The 21,778-nt window shown below is 37.6% G+C and overlaps 1 protein-coding gene across 3 annotated transcripts in view; it reads right to left on the reverse strand.

Moving 5' to 3' along the window:
• Positions 1 to 7,058: 7,058 nt before the first annotated feature.
• The window catches only part of TTK (TTK protein kinase), a 29,618-nt gene continuing 14,898 nt past the window's right edge, over positions 7,059 to 21,778 (reverse strand). For all 3 annotated transcript variants that reach the window (XM_059842561.1, XM_059842562.1, XM_059842560.1), the window contains exons 7-23: positions 21,260 to 21,368; positions 21,058 to 21,133; positions 20,879 to 20,976; positions 20,284 to 20,383; positions 19,446 to 19,569; positions 17,926 to 18,107; positions 17,671 to 17,807; positions 16,099 to 16,225; positions 14,874 to 14,966; positions 13,007 to 13,164; positions 12,774 to 12,925; positions 11,467 to 11,591; positions 11,077 to 11,157; positions 9,693 to 9,869; positions 9,271 to 9,361; positions 8,938 to 9,035; positions 7,059 to 7,751 (exon numbers count right to left, since the gene is read on the reverse strand). In XM_059842561.1, coding sequence (XP_059698544.1) covers positions 7,662 to 7,751; positions 8,938 to 9,035; positions 9,271 to 9,361; positions 9,693 to 9,869; positions 11,077 to 11,157; positions 11,467 to 11,591; positions 12,774 to 12,925; positions 13,007 to 13,164; positions 14,874 to 14,966; positions 16,099 to 16,225; positions 17,671 to 17,807; positions 17,926 to 18,107; positions 19,446 to 19,569; positions 20,284 to 20,383; positions 20,879 to 20,976; positions 21,058 to 21,133; positions 21,260 to 21,368 — 2,018 coding nt within the window. In that variant the 3' untranslated portion in view covers positions 7,059 to 7,661. The remainder of the gene's footprint in view (positions 7,752 to 8,937; positions 9,036 to 9,270; positions 9,362 to 9,692; positions 9,870 to 11,076; positions 11,158 to 11,466; positions 11,592 to 12,773; positions 12,926 to 13,006; positions 13,165 to 14,873; positions 14,967 to 16,098; positions 16,226 to 17,670; positions 17,808 to 17,925; positions 18,108 to 19,445; positions 19,570 to 20,283; positions 20,384 to 20,878; positions 20,977 to 21,057; positions 21,134 to 21,259; positions 21,369 to 21,778) is intronic.

A 21,778-nucleotide genomic window follows, 5' to 3' on the forward strand; every position in this document is an offset into this window, starting at 1 on the left:
GGCTCATAAAAACTCACAAGTCAGAACAGGGGGGATATAGCACCTCCCGGTCTCTGGTTGGACTTTTTTACTTTGTTGCATGTTTTGGTTTTTTTTAACTGGCTCCATTCACACAAGCAACTACAATAGGGTTTTCCTTTAGATAAATTAGATGCTTCATCTAGTCCTAGATTTATATCTTCATCTTTCCTTCATGCTTGGCCTGTCTTAGGGAAATTCTTCATTATTAAGCTATGATGTTCTAAGAGATGCTCAAGATGAAAATCAATTAACCCCTGTGATACCATCTGTCAATACAGACTTCAAGTTATTATTATAATTGCAAAATTGAGAGAAAGATACAATATTTCAGTAAATAGAATGAGTAAGCCTCCACTTGCAGTGACTCCTGTTTACTGTAATCAGACACAATGAATAAGCTTTTAGGGAAAATGTGCTTGGATGTAGCTTTGGCTGCACAACTCATGCATTAGCAATGTTTATGGATTGACTCATTATACCACCAGTCTTTCTGCATATTCCTTTTGAAAACATATAGGTTTTTCAGACATAAAAACAGGATGTCCAACATGTAGGAAAGCTTATTGTTCACTCATCTTCCATGAAGAAGAATCTCCCTGAACTCAAAAAGATCCTTGGCCAGAGTTTGAATGGAGAAGATTTAGTACTTCAATATAGTGACAGATGACAAAGCGATCAGCAAATGCCTCAGGGTCCTTAATATTCAGCACTTATTCCAGATCCTGAGAAAACCTAAACTCCAGGCCATGGAGGTCTCTATGTTCAGAATTATGGCAGGAGTCTACCAAATGATACCAGGCCTCGGTCTAAAGTGAAAACGAGAAGAATTTGAAAGGACCACTGTGAACTCCTTGAACTAGTGTTTCCCCATGAAACCACCACTGGAAAGGTTCCAGCTATTGCCTTGAAACAGGGTGTAAGGACATGCATATAGCAAAGTGTGAGGCAAGGTGCTGTGGGAAGACTGAGCACACAGGGAACTCTGAAAAAGAAGGGCTAGCTAAACAAGTTTTGCAGGACCCACCCATGTACAAAAACCCACCAGTGTGCCAAAGTGGTTATTGAAACATCACGACCTGCACCGACCTAAGCTGCCAGCAGGAATTGCTGCTAGTGTTATCAGCAGGCAGCGTGTGAAGTAGGACCCAGTGCCAACTAGGTCAGGACATGGTTACAAGCAGAGTCAAGAAAGCCACAGCATGTGTACAGAACCTCAAACTGGATCTGTGGGACCAAACCTCTGACAAGCAGATCTGAACCCTGCTTCTACCACCACTGTAGTTGCCTATTTTAGCTCCTTGCTTTCTTGCAGCCTTACTCCAAAGCTGACACTCAGGCAACAGCCTGCCATGATCCCAGCTTCCAGGCGCCCTTCTGGGTACAGCTGTGATCTCAGCAGGGAAGTTACAGCACAGCTACAAAACCTGCCCAACTCCTTGAGGCAATGGCTGAGGTGGGAAGCGAGATAAGGTAGCACAGCTCTGGCCCAGCTGCTGCTGGTACACAATGCCTGCTAAAACATGATCGCCTTCCATTGACACTGAGGGAGCAAATATGTTCAAACAGTGCTTGCAAAAGGTGCCACACTGAAAGGCATGGAGATGGAAATCAAGTACCCAGGACCCAAAGAAACCCAACCAATTAAGGAATCTCTTATCACAGGGGTCAGAGCACAAGTTAGTGGGGTCTGCTAAACTTTATCATGAACCCTTTGAGCAAGGTAAGCAATTTCATTTCTGGCAAAACAGCCCAGGCACTTATAATCTCTGATTCTATACAGGGGGAATTCCCAAACCAGAGATTACATCTCACCATTTACATATGGTGGCAATGATCACCCTGACCTCCTTGAATATATCCAATCTCTTTCTGAATACACTACTATCTTTGACTTCCACAATACTTTAGATGTACTTACATGTTGCGTACTAGACCCTAGGATCTTCCTTTCATCCATTTCTAACTGTCCGACTGATCATTTCATCAGCCCCTAGCCCTGCGCAATGCTGATTTCTCCTATCCAGCAGCCAGGCAGAGTGAGAGTTTCCTAAGGAAGTCATACAGCTTTTAGTCTTGTATGGAAGACCTGCATTGGGTCTCTTCATATTCTCTAGCTTTATTAAACCTTTTCAAGGACGGCAGACAGCATTCAAACCAAATATATTTACATAGCAGCACACCAATATTTTCTTGCATTCTCATCGTTTCCCAATAATAAATATTCTAATTGGTTCCTTTGGTACAAAGTTTGGGCAGACATTTTTAGAAAACTACACATAATTCAGAAGAACTATCCCCAAATACCACTCCACACACAGCCCCTTGTGTTGCATGTATGTTAGGATAATGTTTTCCCATGTGAATTCCTTTGTGTTCTGTCAACATAGGATTTATTTACTACAGAACACATATTTGGTAGTCTCATATACAAGCTTCAACATGCATGAAGACGAATATCATATATACTACCTTCCCTCTCTGTGTTCCTAAGGCTAATTTAAAAATCACACAGGACAACACCTCACACAGCTCCTACAAACTCCTATAGACTCCAGCAGTCAAAGCCACCTGGGTCTGGAGAGCATTACCAACTGCCCTAAAAAGCTGCTACTGGCACATCAATTTCAAGTAGTTCCTTGGGCTAATATCTTACAGAGCACAGCTTGACATGAAAAATTCCAACTTTCTCAGCTATGAACATTGATGCATGTGATTTGGCTTTTCTCTCCAGATGAGAAGCTAGAGCAGCAACAGGACCATTCTTTAACCCATGGCAAACCCAAAGCCAAAAGCCAGGGTTTCTTTGAAGCTTTATCTGCTGTCCCAAAAACCAATGCTTCGTTCATATTTGCATTGCTCAGCATCCATCAGTGCAGTTAGGAAGTGTCTTTACCTTTGCAGTGCTGGACATCTGTTAAGTCCAAAGATCAGATTAAAAGAGATTTAGGCACTCAGCTTTCACTCAGGTAGCCAAGACCTCCTGAAGACTCAGAACTTCTCATTACTGAGGTGCCTTCCTGAAATGTTGGGGAGTGCTTCCTGCCGAATGGCTCAGGAGTCCCTCCACCACACTGCAACTACCGCAGAACCCAGCATTTCCCCACCACTGTGGAGGGGACTTCACTGCCTTCTGCTGCACAGAACTGTGTGCCCCATTGCATGAACATCCAAACACACATTTTATGGCTGATAAGATTATTTCAAAGTACAATGCCACTCTGCAATAGCAGTGAAGAGCTTTATGCCCCAATGAGTCACTGAACACAAGCAGCACTTCACAGATCTGTGGTACTGGACAGCTTTCTGCCAAACTCTAAACAAACAAGAAAATGAATGTAAGGACATAAGACAAATATTTTATCTGTGACTTGGCAGTGCTAGGCTAACAGAATCATTTGAGACCTCTAAGATTTAGTCTATTCAAGACTACAAAGGAAGCAAGTGCAAATCCAATTGATATTTCCTTAAATATAGCTAATTAAAAATTCAATTAACAGTGACATAAAATAGGGGAAAAGCCAGAGACAGAGCATGTTACAAAGAGGAACTCAAAGCATGCCTGCACTTACCATGTAACATACACATTAAGAGGATACAGAGACAGGCCAGAGAGCCTTACAACATATAAGGGTTAAGACCAATGGACAGCTATTGTTTAAAACTGACCTACTCCTTGTGTTTATTCAGGGTTCAGAACAATGGTACCACTATTCCACGTCAAATTAGTCATATCTTTCATTGCAAAATGTGCCTGGATTTTAGCAATTCATCTGATTAGAGCCAGAATCTTCAAATTGCATCATTGTTTAGCTGTGAATATTCTACCTGCCAAGAGAAGGAATTGAGGTGAGGAGTCAGATTTTTATCTCAGGTTTCATTTCAGCAACTCCCATGAAAGTATATGGACAGGCTGTATAAAGACTTCTTCTGTGTCCACACAGGTGTACACCTCTATATCCTACAAGTAAATCATGCTGCACTGCCTGCTCCATTCTTTATAGCCTTTATCTCGCAAGATTAATCTCCTAATTACTTTATGTGAAGCAGTAAGCAAACAAGGGCACACTGTACCAGCTCCCTGACAGACTGACAAGCCTTATGCCCCAGGCAGGTGGGACAGATAACCAAGTTGGGAAGAGATATATACATCAAGCAGGAAAGGAATACCTCCCATATTAGCAGTTTACCCTTAGTTGAAACAGGACATGCCTCAGCAATAAGACTGTTAAAGAGAGAAATACAATAAAAAGTGGTATTTGTTTTATTTGTTGCTGCTGAGAACTCCGTTTTGTGTTAGCAGCAAGGCAGTAAGAGTGTAAACAACTGGACAAGAGAAGCAAGGAGTTGTCATAACTGGCACCTGCAAGGATTAGCCAGAGATCCTTGCTGAGGAGTTCAGGGAGCAAGCTAGACTTCACACGGGGGCTAGAACTCAAGTTTCTTCAACTGTTGAATTTTTAACTTGATACTTACCACCCACTCCCAGAATTAGTTAAAACTGTTTAGCATGTGACTATTACCAGGTACTTAAAGGAAGAACAGAAATCCACTGGAGGGACCAAAACAGTGACAATTTGACAACTTACCTTCAGACTAACTCACACCCTCTGCTCTGCACTCTGCTGTTGGGCATTTTACCATTTCCCTCCTGCACAGCTACAATGTACAGCAGTAGCACTTTCAGAGTGCCTTCTACAAGACTAGATGAGAAGCAGGAGTTTGACTCCTCCAGCATGATGGATTTGTGAATAGATTTTTCTTGCTCCTTGGTCAAGCATCCTTAGAGTGGAGGTATATGCAAGCTAACAGCCACCTTTTCTTGTACTTGTCAAGGACTCAATTCCAGGTGTTGTCAAAACAAGAATGACTGCATGAGCAGAGCCCTCAAAACTTAAACTCTATTTAGTGTTTGAATTTCAGCTAACCTTACAGAGCAGAGTTCAGGCAGAGTCATAGAATCATGGAATCAAAATATGTCCTGAGGTGGAATGGACCTGCAAGGAACATCAAGTCCAGCTCCTGGCCTACACAGAACACCCCAAGAGTCACACCAGGTGCCTGAGAGCATTGTCCAAACACTTCTTGGACTTCATCACACTTGGTGCTATGACCACTTCCCTGGGGAGCCTGTTCCAGTGCCCAACCACCCTCTGAGTGAAGAACCCTGACACAGCTTCCTGCCATCTCCCCTGCTCCCACCACCACAGAAGAGAGGTCAGGTCCTGCCCCTCCACTTTCCCTCATGAGGAATTTGGTGACTGAGTCATGCTATACCCATTCTTAAATGAAAAGGGAGGCCATCCTTCTGCAGTTAGGTTTCTTTTATAGTGCCAGCTGCTGAGCAGATCTTTTGGACCAGTTTTACACTTACAGGCTATAAGTTCCCAAACCCATTTTTCCAACAAGAATTGCAACAGGGAACCTAGTCAAGTGTTCTCATTTACCTCTGTACACTTCACATAACTGTGGAATCTCACTATTAGCTGATATAGTATTATACTGAACATTTACCTCTTTACAGAGACATACTCTGCTTTACCAGCCATCATCTCTCTCCATTATAAACAATGTCCTGAAATGCAGCCTTGAGGGTGACAGTAATGCAGGATGGACATTTTGCAACCTTGAAAAAGCTTCTAGCAGTTACCTGTTACCCAACATTTAAAATTCTTATTTTTTTGTTGTTTAAAGCTAATCACACATTTCTGTAATTAATTAATGCTTTTAAGACTCCAGCAGAACCTGAGAAAGGAGATAGTTGTCTATAAGGCAGGAAAAAAACCTGGAATAGATTGAAGAGTTGTAAGTGGCAGCTACCAAGGTAGACAGACATCCTACAGCTTGTCATTGAGGTGGGGAAGGAGTATAAATCAACTGCCCATCTGCAATGGAAAAAAAATTATTTAAAAGGGATGACTGATAACAACCCACTGCCTCTTATCAGCTCCAGGGCTCTTTCATAAGCTCCCTCTCATGCCAGTTATATTTCCTGTGGGTTCTTCAACAGCCATAGAATAAGAGAAAGGTTTGATAAATCATACACTACAAAATAAAAATAGCTGTAGCTATTGTAGCACTGCTGTACAGTAATGTAGCACTGCTTATCAATATTCAACACAAACTAGGAAAGCAAAACAGCAAAAGTTAACAATTGTAACATTAGAATAATTACAAATAACTTTTTTCCAAGCTCTGTAATCTAGACAAGGACTTGGGAAGCTTTTCACTTTATAAAAATACATTTCTGCAGAGTAAAGATTTTCTTCACAGGTTTTTCTCTGAAGAGGCCGCTACTTCTTCCCCGCTTCCAGAGAAAGCCAAAGTGTTTCAGTTCCCATACCTTAGCAGTCTCTCAAACTGTTTAGAATATGAAATGTGCAGAATAAAATTTTTTCTTCATTGGCTTCAACTTTGAAAATTTTAATATCTATATAGCAAACTATAAACAAAAGCTGGAGTACAATTATAGCATAGGCACTCCTTATGCCTGAAATACCTCTGAACTTCTGCAGCAGCAGCAGCACTAAGTCTTTAAAAGAAAATGAGCAAGAACAAGACCACTATGAGGAACAAGCCTTTTTCACTAGAAATATGGGACAACTACCCCCATCCTGACAGATGACTAATTGAGATTCCACACCCTGTTTCACATAATAACAATGAGAACAACACCCTAAGTTTATCATTCCAGGTTTACTCTTAGGAAGGAGAGATGCTGTTCTTTGTGTGCTCCAACACAGCGGTGGAGCACACATTCTCTGCTCCTGCTTCCCACTCTGCTCGCTCTTCCTGTGTAATGTGGAGAATCACAGCTAATCCAAAACAAGGGAGGGCAAAACACTCACACCAGAAATGTAATTCAGTTAAAACCTGACCAATCCAATAACAACCATAAAAAATCCACTTCTCTTACATTCATTTCATTTTAGAGAATGCTTAGTGTTAATGCTTTTAAAAGTCCAAATTAATTTATTACCATTGTGAATACTGAAGGATTTTCCATTTTGAAATTTGAAAAGCAGACTAAACTTGTAATAGCATTTTTAATACAACAAGAGCCATTTTATTCATGTAAGTTCAACACAGTACTGATGATTCCATCATAACACTTAACCACAGGAACAGCTCAAAAACTGGGTGACATTTACATGCATCTACCAATATTGTAACTGGTGGTTTATACAGAGTGTTCATTTCCAAGGTATCTGTTAGCAAAAGAGAGAACAGCATAACACTGTTCATGCCTTAGGAGATGTTTCAAAAGGTATTTCATGTTTTTCATGTACATCAATTGGCATTTTTTGGGAACTTTTTTATATTAGCTTCTCATAAGATCTCATCTTAAAAGATTCTCATGTAAGTTTTTGTACTCCAGGCACTGTAGTGCTTTGTAAGTAACACAGACCATAATCATCAAGTAGCCATTGTTGTTGCTCAACCCAAGCAGCATGCAAGGAGTGAAAGAGCCCACAGTACAAAGCATTCAATTAAGCTCTTTTTAATGACCTGCAATCATTATCAAAAGAACACAAAGAACATATAAAAAAGCAAACTTTATGCTGAGTGTCCTTTTAAAAGCTAGCAGCACAAAATACTTTTTGAACAGACCAGACATCTGTTGCTTCCTGAACAGCAGTACATCATTTTGTTGTCCATGTTTTTTGACTCCCAGGTTTTGCAAATGCTGATACATCAAGAGTTTTACCACTGTTGCACTGTTCATATAAAGTCTGAAAGTTAGCAAACACACAGGGTATTCAGGTGAACACAGTTGTACTGCACATGGATTCAAACTATATAACAAGCATTACCACTTGAAATAATTCATAACATACTGAAATATTCCATACTAAAATTGCTCTGTCAAATCAAATAAAAACATTTAAGACAGCTTAATTGTACCAGCTGTAATGCAGTGCAGTGCCCAGGGGAAAATACATACACTGACTTAGCAGTGTGGGCAAAGTAAGAGAGCTTCACAAGTCAAGAGAAAACAAATGAGCTGGAAAGATCTAAAAATCAAGTTTACTCTATTAAATGTCTCCACTATGGAAACCCCAGAATGGAAGGAGAGTTATTTGCGTACTGGGGGCATACAAGCTTTACATTAGATACTCAGATGCCCACAGACGGCCACATCACCATTTTGTTAGAAGAACAACTACTTCTTCACCCTCATATTTAAAACAGATCAAGTGCAACTAGAAGAGTAAGCATGAATTCCTTTAGATTCAAGATACACTGAATTTGCTTTCCTCCCCATGAAAGCAACTTTGCCTTCTCTAGGTCTTACATATACTTTACCACCATCACTTCTAAGACATGGGTAGAAAGAACAGAGTTGAAGATTAATCAAGCTCCTCTTTCAGGCAATAAACAGAGAGGCTGCAATGCTTCAACACACAGGAAGTAATTTACACATAGCACTGCATTAACAGTTCAGCAACTTCCAGGAAGCAGGAACAGTTGCAGTTCAAAAGTGTGCACACTTAACATATCAATTGAGATAATTCTCCCATAGTGAGGGTTCTTAAATTAGAAGACCCCCACATAGGGTCAGTTTAAAAGCAAAGGAGATCTACCAGGAGATCTACCAGGAGATCTACCAGGAGATCTACCAGGAGATCTACCAGGAGATCTACCAGGAGATCTACCAGGAGATCTACCAGGAGATCTACCAGGAGATCTACCAGGAGATCCTAAAAGTAAAGATTACTGGCATCATTTTCAACCCTTCCAATTCAGAAGAATGTGGAAATGTTCTGCATCCTTGCAAATAACAGCACTAAGATCTGCTACCCAGCTATGGCTAAAGAGTTCATATATGTATTGTTTCATTTTTTACTACCAAACATTCTAACCCTTGTCTGCATGAGCATGTACTGCTACACAAAATAGAAAAGACAATGTACTTACCCTCGCGGCTCTAGAAATAGAATTGGGAGAATTCAAGCCAACAAGCTGGCCAAGGATACGTTTCATTTCCTCTGTTGTTCCTTTTGCATTTGGGCCACCTGCAGTTAATTTATAGTTATGCTGAAATTGTATACATTATCAGTGTAAAATTTGCCAGAACAGTTTGTAAGAGGTTAAAGAATTAAAATATTGAAGTCTTTTCTGAAGGAGCTGTAGGCACCAATCAAAACCAAGTCCCACCAACAAGCTCATAGTACCTCTAAGAGTCAAGTGTTTTTTAATGCATAGTTACAAATACTATTTAATAAAAATGTATTTTAAAATAAAATGTACCTGTTTGACAATGACTTTGAATTTGAACATAGGGATGTACCAGCAACTCCGAAACAGAAATTCTCTCTTTAGGATTCCTTATTAAACAGCGCTGCAAACGAAAAAAGAGGAACAATGTTTTGCCTATAAACTATGAATTGTCCTAGGAATTAATAGCATTTACTTTGGTTGTTGAACCAAAGGACATAAGTCAGACTGCTTTCAGTACTTACTTAGCTGGTATTGAGCTGAAAAGAGATTTTAATATGGAAACTACATGAAGTAGCTCTAGCTTCATTCTTCTTTTAGAATAAGGCCTGTTACTACAAGTAGCAGCAAGCATCTCTTTGTGGAAAAAGCCTCTCAAGCTCAACTCATTCAGTTTCATAAAGTATGCTTTAAATAAAGAAATTCCCATTATTTAAAACAAAAGGAACAGTTACCTTCAGCACATCTTGAAGATCCTTCTCAGCAATATCTGGGAATCCTATTTCATAACTTGGATCAACAATAGCATGCATTTTATTGATGTGATTTGTTATATGCTGAAACGGAGTCCTTCCATATGTCATACAGTACAAAATGCAGCCCAGTGACCACACATCGCTTTTGGGACTTATCTAATATTAAAAAAAAAAAAAGATTACTCTCTGCTTAAGGAACTGGCCCTTCAGTCAATTTATTATGTATTTGAACAGTTTCCATGGTGTAACAGATCTTTGTTACTAATACACAAAATCACCAAGGCAGCATGCCATTATCTACTAAGACAGTAATGTGACTTCCTTCACTGATATTCCATAAGAGAACTATTCTTCTAAACTATTTTTGAAAATCAACTTGAAGAACTAACTTTAAGTTAGTCCTTAACAAGTAAAACTGCAGGATTCTAATTTCAGATTTAAAAATAAATACAACTAAAAGCATACTAAATTATTTAAATCCAGGAAATGGTGAGAGATCACCGCTATGTCTCCTAAGTGGAAAGCCACAATTCTATTCCCCTGGGTTTAAAGGATTCAGATCCATATTTCAACCATGACACTCAGGCTGTTCCTTGTAACTTTGCACTTGTCCTGTTGAAGCTGAAGTACTCTAAGAGAAGCACAGCGTGGCGGGGAGGACAGAAGTGGAGAAAGATGCATACAGAGAACCTGACTCCAAGCACAGTGGTTAGATTTTTGCTTAGATGAGCTGAACAAATCTGCACTTGGCATGCAGTTTTAATTTAAAAGTATAAAAGGTAAAAAAAGTACCTCCCTTAAAAAAATAGCCACTTATAAAATACTTTATTCTCTATTTAGAAAGACAAGATTGTATTTCATTACATAATACTTCCATTCAACTATTAAAAAGTTAATCTTTATGCACATGTGAGTACATACGGATTTTAAATACTTTTTCACCAAACCATGTAACCCTCAGTTATTAAATTTTGACTGCCAATGTGAAAAATGCTTTCCCTTCAGTACTTTTCATTATCATATTCCATTGCCCTGGTGATGTTACAAAATTTTAGCATGTAGCAGAGAAAAATTAATAGGATAGACTGTGGCACTAAATATGCCCGAGCCTGTGCCTATGTTTTACTTTCAATTTTACTCAGTAATTGAGCACTTACATTTTTCTAAACACCATCTGCCAAATGCTTTTAGGTAGTTAGAGAGATTAAGCTTAACCTTCCAACCCTGCACACCATCATCAAGGCACAATAAATTCTCTTATGTTCAAGTTTCAGTGGAAGATTTTGAAAAAAAATCTGCAGATACATGATTGTATTACTTCCTCTTTATCATGAAGGGAATAGGAGGAGAAAGCTCATACTACCTTAGAACGAGGCTTGCCATTTTCTCCATAGGAAGACCTATCTTCTATTGCTTCAGGTGGCATATAATTCATTGTGCCAGCCTAGCCATAAAAATGAAAACAACATTTTAAATAAAGCATGCATTAAATTTAATTAACTTAATAAAAACTTAAGATTTCTGTCCCAAAACACTGAAAAGCATCTTAAAAGTTTGTTTCTATTAAGACTGAATGATTATTATTATCTTCATTAAAAACATGTAAAAAAATATACATGAATATTCATGTACACATACAAAAACATTCAGCATAGGATTTTAATAGCAATTGAGGTTATTACAATCAAAATTATCAGTAGGTACTATTGCACTTCACAGAAAAATGGACATGAATTTTCCAAAAGTATTTCACCTGAGAATCTTTAATGATACTTGTCACATCTGGCTGCATTTGGTTTGCAATGCCAAAGTCAATTAGTTTTAACATTCCATCAACTATCAGAAAGTTTGCTGGTTTCAGATCACTGTGAATAATGCCTGTAAAAAAGTTTAAAGTAAATCCAAATTACTACCATAAGAGTTAGCACTATTCAATTCCCATAACCCTTGCACAGAGAGTATGTGCAGATTGGCTTTATCTGAGTCTCTGCAGATTTAATAAAAGTGTTTCCATTTCCTCCTAATGGGTTCTTAACTTGGATGAATTTACAGTTAGAATTACTACTTATTCAAACCTGCAGATACCCTAGAACAGCTCCAAGCAAGTTGAGTTGCAGAGTTTGTCTCAGTTTGGGACAGACACTCCAGCTCTGCATGCACATGGCCACACTGGATTGCTGCTTTGGAGCAGTTCAGTGGCCTGTCCGTGCTTGTAGTTCTCTTTAATTAGCTAAGCAGGTAGTTAAAATAAAATTATTATATTGCTTAGTCTGATTAAAGGTACCATTCACTGAGAAATATACACAAATTACTTCTCACAATCTCTACTTGCACAATTTAATATGAATTTTGGTTACTTATCTACATAATCAACCAATCTATCTTGATATTTTACAAAAATCTGTCTTTTTTCAAAACATCACAGGTATGTATGCACACTGAATTTCAGTAGGTTTTGCTGTTTGCTATATTATTGAATGCTCCAGTCCTGAAAATAGATGTTGCTTTCTGCTACATGTATGAGTCCTCACTTCATTATTATATAGGAGAAGATCCAAGTCTGCCTCTCCTGTATACTATACAGACAAACAGAATATAGATGCATACACAATTATATAGGTAAAGATGAGAGGAAGGCCTGAAGAACTGTAGGAGAAAGCTGATACACTTTGTCAAAGTAAAGATGGCAGAGCTGTCATTAATGTCAAAGACTAAGTGGCTAAAATTTGAGTCTAACAGAGAACAAGTGGAATTAACAAGTGGGAGTATACGAGGGAGTCTAAAACAGAAGATATCTTCTGGCTGTTGAAAGAAAGCAGATAACTTAGCTAACTCAAGAAGGATCTCACAAATATCGCTCTTTATGTAATTCTATCTCTAGATCAAGATTTACCTTGGTTTTTTGTGTCACTGCTTTTTTTCTAAATACAGAAAATACCCATCTTTGAAGATCACTAAGATTACACCAACACTAAAACCAATACCACCTCCAAAATTAAAACAAGATCCATATTATCTGCCATATATCCTATACAAATACCTAGAATTATTTAAGAATACCATATTCATGGATTGTGTGAACAGCTTCCAGCATATTTTTCCAATAGCTCTTTCGTTCCAATGGATCCATCTTTTTCTTCTTTTTAAGCCAGCTGTTGAGATCAATATTTCCACACTCCATTACCATGTAGATATGTTGATCAGTAATTTCACTAAAAATAAAACATGTTAAAAGTGAAGGAAATATCATTTTATAGAGAAATAGTGATTAAATGAAGTTAGTATTTACTCACTAGCCATAAAGGCGGATGATCTTATCACTATGTTGCTGCAGTTTACTCAAATGCGCAATTTCATTCTTATAGCTCTCAACAGTCTGTTGATCAGCTTCCTCTAGGTTCACATATTTGACAGCATACAGCTGCTTCTTGTCATTCAGTACTTGAAACACCTACAAAACAGTATCAGTTAATAACTTCACTCATCCCTAATTCCCATGTCCATCTCAACTCAGCCAGAATACCAAAGTCTACCTTTTCAAAAGGAAGAAATAATACAAAGAAATTCACACAAGTCAGCATGAAAAAAAATCAAAGACACCAGTTACAACAGAAACAGCCCTTAATCAGAAGCTATCTTGGTGCCACATTATATTTCACCAGGTGTAGTACATCATGAGTCTGCAGTGTTCCTAAGATAAAGATTATGAAATAACACTCCCAGAGATAAAGTTTGATGTGCCTTCCACACATTCACTTTGTCACACCAAAATCATTTGGAGTCTAGAACACATGGCAAATTAGAAGTGGTTGAGAGCACAAAGTCTCATTTAGTCTAAAGATGAGAAAGCTGCAGGAAATCCTATTGCTGTCTTCAGCCATTTAAAGGGAAGGTATGACAGACTCCTCTTGAACCATCAAACTATGAGATGCAACGGACATAGCTAACAAGGAAAATTACAATTGGATGTTTTGATTTTTCTCACTGCCATATAGTCCAACAGGAAAACTGCTTGTTCAGATAGACTAGATGGAGACAAGATTCCATCCTTGGCAATATTTAAACACAAAACCCCATGTATACCCTGCTCTATTTTAGCCTTGTTTTAAGCAGACTATAAGAAAGTGACACACAGAAGTCCCTGCCATCCTACTTCATTCTACAACCATACACTGGCACAGAGAGCTCCTCTTTCTGGAGTTCCCTGCTGACTGGAAGCTGGCTAATTTTAGTCCAACTGACAAGGATGGGAGGGAAGATCCAGGAAACTACAAACTTGTTAGCCTAACCTCAGCTGCTGGAAAAACTACAGAGACTATTCTACTGGGTACTACTGAAATGTAACAGTCAGAGAGTCAACATGGATTCACAAAGGGAAAGACCTCTAAGTAATTAGTTAAATTAGCTGTCCTTAGGACACATCCTCCTAGAAGCTATGCTAAAACAAATGGAGAACAGGGAGGTGATTTGAGAGAGCCAGCACTGCTTCACCATGTGGCAAGTCTGTCTGACCAACCCAGTGACTTTTTGTGAGGGAGGGACCACATCAGTGGACAAGGGAAGAGAGAGAGATGTCATCTATCTGGACTTCTGTAAGGTCTTTGACATAGTCCCCCCACGCATCCAGCTAAACTGCTTATGCTGTTAAGAAAGTAAGGAACTGTAACAAACCCAAGAGATTTGGCCAATAGTTTCTTTCCCAAGCTCCCATGACCCCAAATTTCCATGTTAAAAGCAGCTTACTCACTACTTCAGACATAGCTACAACTCTGCTTTTCACACAAGTTACAGAAGTAGTTAAGAGATGGTCTGTCTCCTTCAGGCTCTCAATCAACTTTACAAGTCACCCATCTCCCAACAGTGTAATCACACTGCTCTAAACAGCCTCTCACATTAGGATGTACACAATGCAGCACATCTCTATCAACAGAAGAGCTGATTCTACCAGGAATTTTAATGCTTACTCCACCATAGAAATTATCTTCAAGAGGAAAAAGTCTAAGCATAGCACTAAACCAGCAAAGCTCTAGATCCCCTGGGTCAAACATTGTGTACATGTTAACACTAGGCACTCATTAGGTGACTTCAATGTCTATTTACAATAGATTGTACTACTGTCTAAATGAGTGACTGCCTAAAAGGATAAAAGGAGAACCTTACCTTACTTGAGCCTCCACTACCTATTTGCTTTAACACTGTATAAACTCTTCCATTGATGACAAGGCACTCATGTGAAGGTACAGAAGCTGGAACCTGTGAACACATAGAAAAGGTTAAGAAATAAATATTGGTACATGCAACAGAACTTATGAGAGCTCTACTTTTTATTAAGTTAAAATGCTTTAAGTTGTCTTGCTCTTTCTGAAGATGATAAAGTTGTTTAGAAGCAGTAAAGACACTTCAAATGAAAGCTAGATCCCCATACACTGATCATCATTTGGCATGTGACATCACTGTACTCTTGTAAAAGGTGCCAATGCTCCTCCTACTGGAAATCAAGGAAAGATCTCCCTTAATAAGGCTTCCCAGATCATTAGAGACACCTCCCTCTTTACATTTAACATCAGAAACTACATTATCCAAGAGACTTTCAGTCTCAGCATGAAACTCTACAGCTATACTGAAATTATCTACCATTCTATTTGGAGCTAATTACTAGCTAAAAGACTGCAGTAGTGTGAAGCTGAAACAGACTGCATTGCTCATATCTGCTGCACCAAGCCATAGAAAGGCCTCAAGTTTGACTTATTAATTTATGAATACTTATCCTCTGGTAGGAAGCTTAAATCTATCCCCCAGTTTTACCTACAATTGGGAAGGTTCCTACCTGAATATGCAACACATCTAAGGTAACCCATTTTTATATTAAGTCAGGCCACAACAAATGTATCAAAATTTGTGAAATCTAAAAAGAAAAAACAAAACAAAAAAAACCAAACAAACAAAAAAAAAAAACACACAACAAAAAAAAAGGAGGAGAAACGCAAACGCAATCTTTTACCTCCCTCAAACTCATGGTTTTCAACACACACTACTTCCCTTTAATGGTACTCTACTGGGTAATACAACTGTAAAAGCACTGCAGAACAAAAGCAGAGGCTCTAGTTCTTTACTCTGTCATTAAGTTCAACCTGAAAAGGCTTAGACTGCAGACAAAGGCTCCAGCATTTTGACAAAATTGAAGTGATTTTTCAACATCTGACTTAGGTCATCTAAATTCAGATATACACACAAAGAAAGTTATTTTAGGAATACTAGACTACTTTCCATTACTCCTCCAGAAAGATGAACAGTAACTTCAGATGAAAAAAAATATACACATTTATTTTACCTAAAGTACTTCCCAATGAAAGTATGTGCTAAAAAATTGACAGATAATTGTTACCTGCAAGCCAACTTGATTTTGAAATGGAGTTGCTGGAGTATGTGGTAAATAATAAGGGAACTGGCTGTAGGGAGTAGAAATTTGACATCCTGGTAGAAACTTGTCTTTTACGACTGGTGTGCTGAAACTAACAAAAAAATGAAGAATATCTGCATTAGTTGTATTTTCTTAAGATTATTTTAACAACAAAGTCGAAATCTTCAATGTTTCTTGAAAGTTAAACCCTATTGACTAGCAAGAGCTCAAGCCTCCAATTCATTCAATAATTATCATTAAGACCACTTCAACATCTTCATTTAGAAGTCCATTTAGAAATAGAGTGAAACCATAACATACTTAGCAAATACTTTTAAAAACACAAACTCAGTATCTTCAGACAATAGCTGGTATTTCTCAGAAACTAAAAAGTGAAAGAATTATAAAGCTAGAAGAGCTGACTATAAGAGAGTTTGAGCCAGTTACTCTTCTCCAGCTTACTGTTATTTATTCAAAAACATTTTAGACTACCTATTTTTTAAAGTAAGCATATTAAGACAGACAACTTCATAAACTCTCACTATTACCTTGAGAGCTTTAGCTACACTGTCTATGACAGAAAGATCACAGATTTAAGAAAACCTAAGATTGCAAAAAATCCTATGTCTTTTTAATTTATTCTCCTGATATGTCTACCATCTCTTTAGTTATATTTCTGAACATACTTTATTTTTCCTCCATTGTATTTACAGAAACTAATGCCAAGATAAGAACTGGAAAAAATGTATATAACTAGGATTTATTTGGTAGAGTAAAATCACAGAAGAAAAAAAAAAGACAAAACCAGTCCAAAGCATGGCTTTCTTTGAATACAGAAACAGTCAGCAATTCTGCATATTTAGCATGTACAAACTAAGTAAAGAGAATTTATTCAAGGACTGTTATCACATTCCTTCATGAAATTGTGCTTCATGTCCTACCTATAGTCTGAATTCTACAGCATTCTATTCAGCTATAAAGACAGAGGTCCTACCAACAGGAGCAATGCTTATTCAGCATACAACCTTGACCTATATGATTCATCCTAGAGACTTATGAAAACAAGTAATCATATCATTAGAAATATTTGCCAACACAGGCATAGGGGTTTATGCCTTATTTAAGGTAACATGGATAAACAAATGCTATAATTTCCTAACATAAGTGCTTAATTCTGCAAGCTTCTGGATTTCTCAAAGTGCTTTTAAAACAACCTCAGACTCTTGCATCATGGGAAATAAACTGATATATAGTTATCAATCTAAACAGCCTGTCAGCTACATAAAAAAAAGTTACCCAAAAGAAAGTGTATTGTAGCAGGGATCAGTGAAAAAGGTAAACACTTTAGTAGGGATTTATTGATTTGATGGCAAATATTCAAATGCTGAAAAGCTGCCCAAAAAAGCAAAAGTTCCCTAAATGCAATCTGAATCTCAAAGTCAGGCACTTCACAAAAGCACTTGGAATGTTTGCTATCAAACAGAAAAAATGAATAAACCCTGTAAAAACCTGCTTAAACCGTTCCAGAAATCAGTTACCATCTTATAGTAGGCTTACCAGGCCATATAATCATTAGATGCGGTGCTTGGTGTTCCATAAACGTGTGATGGATCACTTTTCTTAGAAACAGCATCTGATGGTGATAATCGTCTTGAAACAGGATGACCAGACTGTTCAATGTTCATTTGTTTTCCCTACAAAGGGCAAAGCAAGATATTATATCACACAAGGAGCCGCAACTAAGAAGACAAATTTCTCCAACATGAGAGGCTGCTGCTAGCACATGTGTAATTTGTATTTTTGTTACTTTACCTCTCCACAGCAGCTTTTCTGTGACACTTCTTGAGCTGGCATTTTTTTTCTGGCATTAACATAGTTTAGTTTAATCTGCTCCAGCTGCTTTCTACAGCTTTCACCAAAACTAGATTGTTGCTGTTGACTTTCCAGATGCCTGGGCTCTGGCGTCTTCAGTTCCAGATGCTGAACTTTATTTTCTGGCGGGGGGGGAAACCCAAAAACCGGATTATTAAAATGATTCAATATTCAACACTTGAAAAGTTTCTGGAATAATTTTACCTTACTTTCTAGATCAGACTAAAATACAGACAATTTGCTGGAATTAGGCATTAAAAGACATTAATGAAGTCCTCAGGCTTTACATTCCATTCAATGTAGCAAAATGGCAACTTTCTTCAAAGTCTTAGGATAACGCTGTAACAGTAACACAGATGCAACTGTCTCCTACACCAACATATGCAGTAAGAGTAGGTTCACAAATTGTACTACAACATCCCAGGATACTGAGCAGGTTTATAAAGCACTGAAGATAAGCTTACTATCATACTCCAAATTAGAAGTCTATCTGCAACAATAGGCAACCTATAATCCAATGACTGACACCAGAGGCCTCAAGGGACTTGGCACTCTCTCCTAGCTCCTTTTGAGCAGCTAGTACAAGAGAGAAATGGTGGGATGTGACAGTACAAGCTGCAAACAGCACAGCTTAAGAGTACTCCTTCAGAAGCACGAAAAGTTTTCTTTTCAAATTACTAGAAAGCAGCATCCCATGCTGAGCAGCTTAGCGCAAGTCAATTGCTGGATGGAAGGACTGAACTACATCAACCAACATCTCACCTGGAAACATAAATGAAGCACAAAACAGGGCAAGTATGACCTGAAACCCAAACTGCTCCCAATGCAAGTCAGTGGGAAAAGTTCACTGAGGAGCTGAGGGTTCAATGAAGTTGAAAAAAAAAAAAAATCACAATTTTTCAACCAAAATGTTTCTTTCCTACAATACATATGTACTTATACAATCCTAAATCTAACTCTTGCAATATTAGACATTTTCACCTAATTTTTTCAGCATCTTGAGAAAGCCACTTAGGGAACCACCTTTCTGATGAAACACTGAAGTAGTTAGCAACTAACCATAGGAGGTTAGTACATGTATTCCATATTCCATGAAGTTGGTAAATAATTAGCAGAAACCTTCTAGATTTTACTAGCCCTGAAATCCTTGCTATAAAACCAAGCTGGTTACAATATTTTCCAGAAAGACCACATAATGTAATCTAATACCATCCCTATTTCTAGCTGACTTCACACAACAGTCAAAATCCATGCAATATCTAGTGAAGTATTTCTGAAATACAACAAAACTGTTTTTAAAAGAACTTTAAGAATCATTCTCCAAAAGTCTGTTAATAATGCAGTAACTTCCAGTTTTTGAAAAACATTTTATTTAGCAATGCATATTTAAAAAATACAGAACAGCACATTTTAAATGCTTATTCTATTTCAAACTACTCAGATAAGACATTAATAGTTACCTGCTCTTTTTGTCACAAGACCTGCATCCACTTTGGTTTTGAGAGTTACAGTTGAATTGGTAGCTGTTTCTGAGCTGCCCTCATCCAACATCTGCAACTGTAAAGCTGTTTTTTCTTGTAAGGACTAAAGAACATAAAAAGCGTATTAAAAAAAGAATCAAAGGAAAACTCAGGAGTAGTATACAAAAGACATTCCTTAAGGTGATTAAGTAGCAGGTGCACTGCAAAGCAAACATGCCTCAGAGAACTGTGCAGGTTACACAGACAAGTATTACTGATGCTATTTTTAAATATATCAACCTTCTGAGTTTTCATAATCTAGTTGCTATAATAAAGCTAAATGGTTTTATTCTGAAATTTTCTTTTAGGGGATGGGGACATGGGACATGAAGATGTAAGACACAGTAATGTAAGACATTTGTTTTTTGATGAAAAAAATCTCTATCAAAAGCTGTAATTTACGGCACCATAGAGCACTAACTTAGTTGAACTGACTTCCTTAAATAGGGTACTTCCCATGGTAAAATTCATGAGTACAGCTGAAAAAGGTCCTGTAGTCAAGTTGAAACCTGTTTATCCCCTCTTCATAAATCATACTCAAAACACCACTCACATTGGTCCCATAAGATGTTCAGAGAAAGCTCTTTTTTAATGCCCTATTATGCATAACAATATTCAAGTTTAAAAGCCATAATGAATGTTTCTATCCATAAATGATTACTTAAAGGGAAATTTACATTATTTTTTTCTTGAACTGAAAAAGGTGTTATCTTTCTTACTAACATCATAGGATAGCTAGAGTTCCTTTATGTATTAAAAAAAAAAATATTTAAGTTACCTGCAAATCTCCCAGGCTGCACGAATCACGCCCACAAGGTTTCAGTTCTGATGGTGGAAAAGGTGCAACAAAGGCTGTTTGTTTGGAGCTGGACATTTGCCTGTTGAAGTAACATTTTTAATTACATCACAGGCCAACACAGTGGGGCAATGGTCTTGGGAATGAGATGAAAAAAGTAGTTGTGTGAGGACTTTTGACTACAAGCTCCAAATATACAGAAAAGCAGGTCCACTCAGACAGCAAAGTGAGAAACAATAAAAAGAATGAGGATTTAAAAAATCTTTGAATTACAAGACTGTCTTATTGCTTATTTAAAAAAGTCAACTACATAATAAATAAATAAATTTATTTCCGCTTTAATTTCCATTTCTTCTGAGCTTACAGATTTAGCCAGAACATGCTTTCTCACCAAGAATTTGCATAGTAAGATTGGAAGCAGGTTACTGCAGTACCTGTTGCAACTATAATGACTATTTGTCTCTACCCTTCAGGTCAAATTTGACATTGACATCTGACATTTCCACTATCCAATAAAAGTACCATTGAAAATGAGTATTAAAATCTCTTGTGCTGTAGGGAAACCCAATAACCATACCTCTTTGTAACACTAGCCGGGAGTGGGACATCTGAATCCTCCATGTCATCACCGTCATCAGATACTAGGGTAACAGGAATCCTCCCAAATGGGCAAATCTTAGAACAAATTCAAAGTTACCAGGTGTGTACAGCAAAATAAAGAGTTTAAGATTTTAAAGAAAATGTTACATGTTTTACCTGGTTAGATTTGTTTAGTGGTCTCAATGGATTATGGCAATTAACTAGGGCACCCAGCTCCTGTGACCTCTCTTCCCTAAATAAAAAAAAAAACAAACTCAATCAAAAAAACCCACAAAACAAAACACAACACTGTAGTGTATGTGTTTGATTTTGGTTTAAATGATATTATAATACATTAAATAAGAAATTAAGACATTACCTAAATAAAGATCTGGTAATAGTAGAAGAATTTTCACTAGAATCATTCTTTTTTAAGCTTCTGTGATTTCCACCTATATTCTGAAGTCCAGACTCTTGTGTACTTGATACTGTAGGGAAAATAATTAGAATCACCCAGATCATACCAGACAAATGCAACTAAATTATTCTAAGCAATTAATTGGGTTAAATTGAACCAGCTGATCTCACTGATAGCAAATTTGAGAGTGGTCATATAAGCTGTGCGAGGTCAGGGAGTATCAAGGCAGTCAACAGCAAAAAGCTCATTCACCAGCCCCATCTTAATCTAGAAGAGACTCTTGCTTCGTTATTGAATATTTAGCAGTAATTTTATGAAGTTGTACATTAATCTTAAAATGAAATGTCAAGTCAACTTAATAAACTTTGTGAAAGTATGTATTTCAGATATACTTGAATTCTGGTTGTGTTTACCATAAAGTTATTTGGAAAGTCATTCTAGAAATTCAAACCCACAAATAAACAGTTCAGAACAATACTG

This window comes from Haemorhous mexicanus, chromosome 3, assembly GCF_027477595.1.
Source record: "Haemorhous mexicanus isolate bHaeMex1 chromosome 3, bHaeMex1.pri, whole genome shotgun sequence".
Classification (NCBI taxonomy): Eukaryota; Metazoa; Chordata; class Aves; order Passeriformes; family Fringillidae; genus Haemorhous; species Haemorhous mexicanus.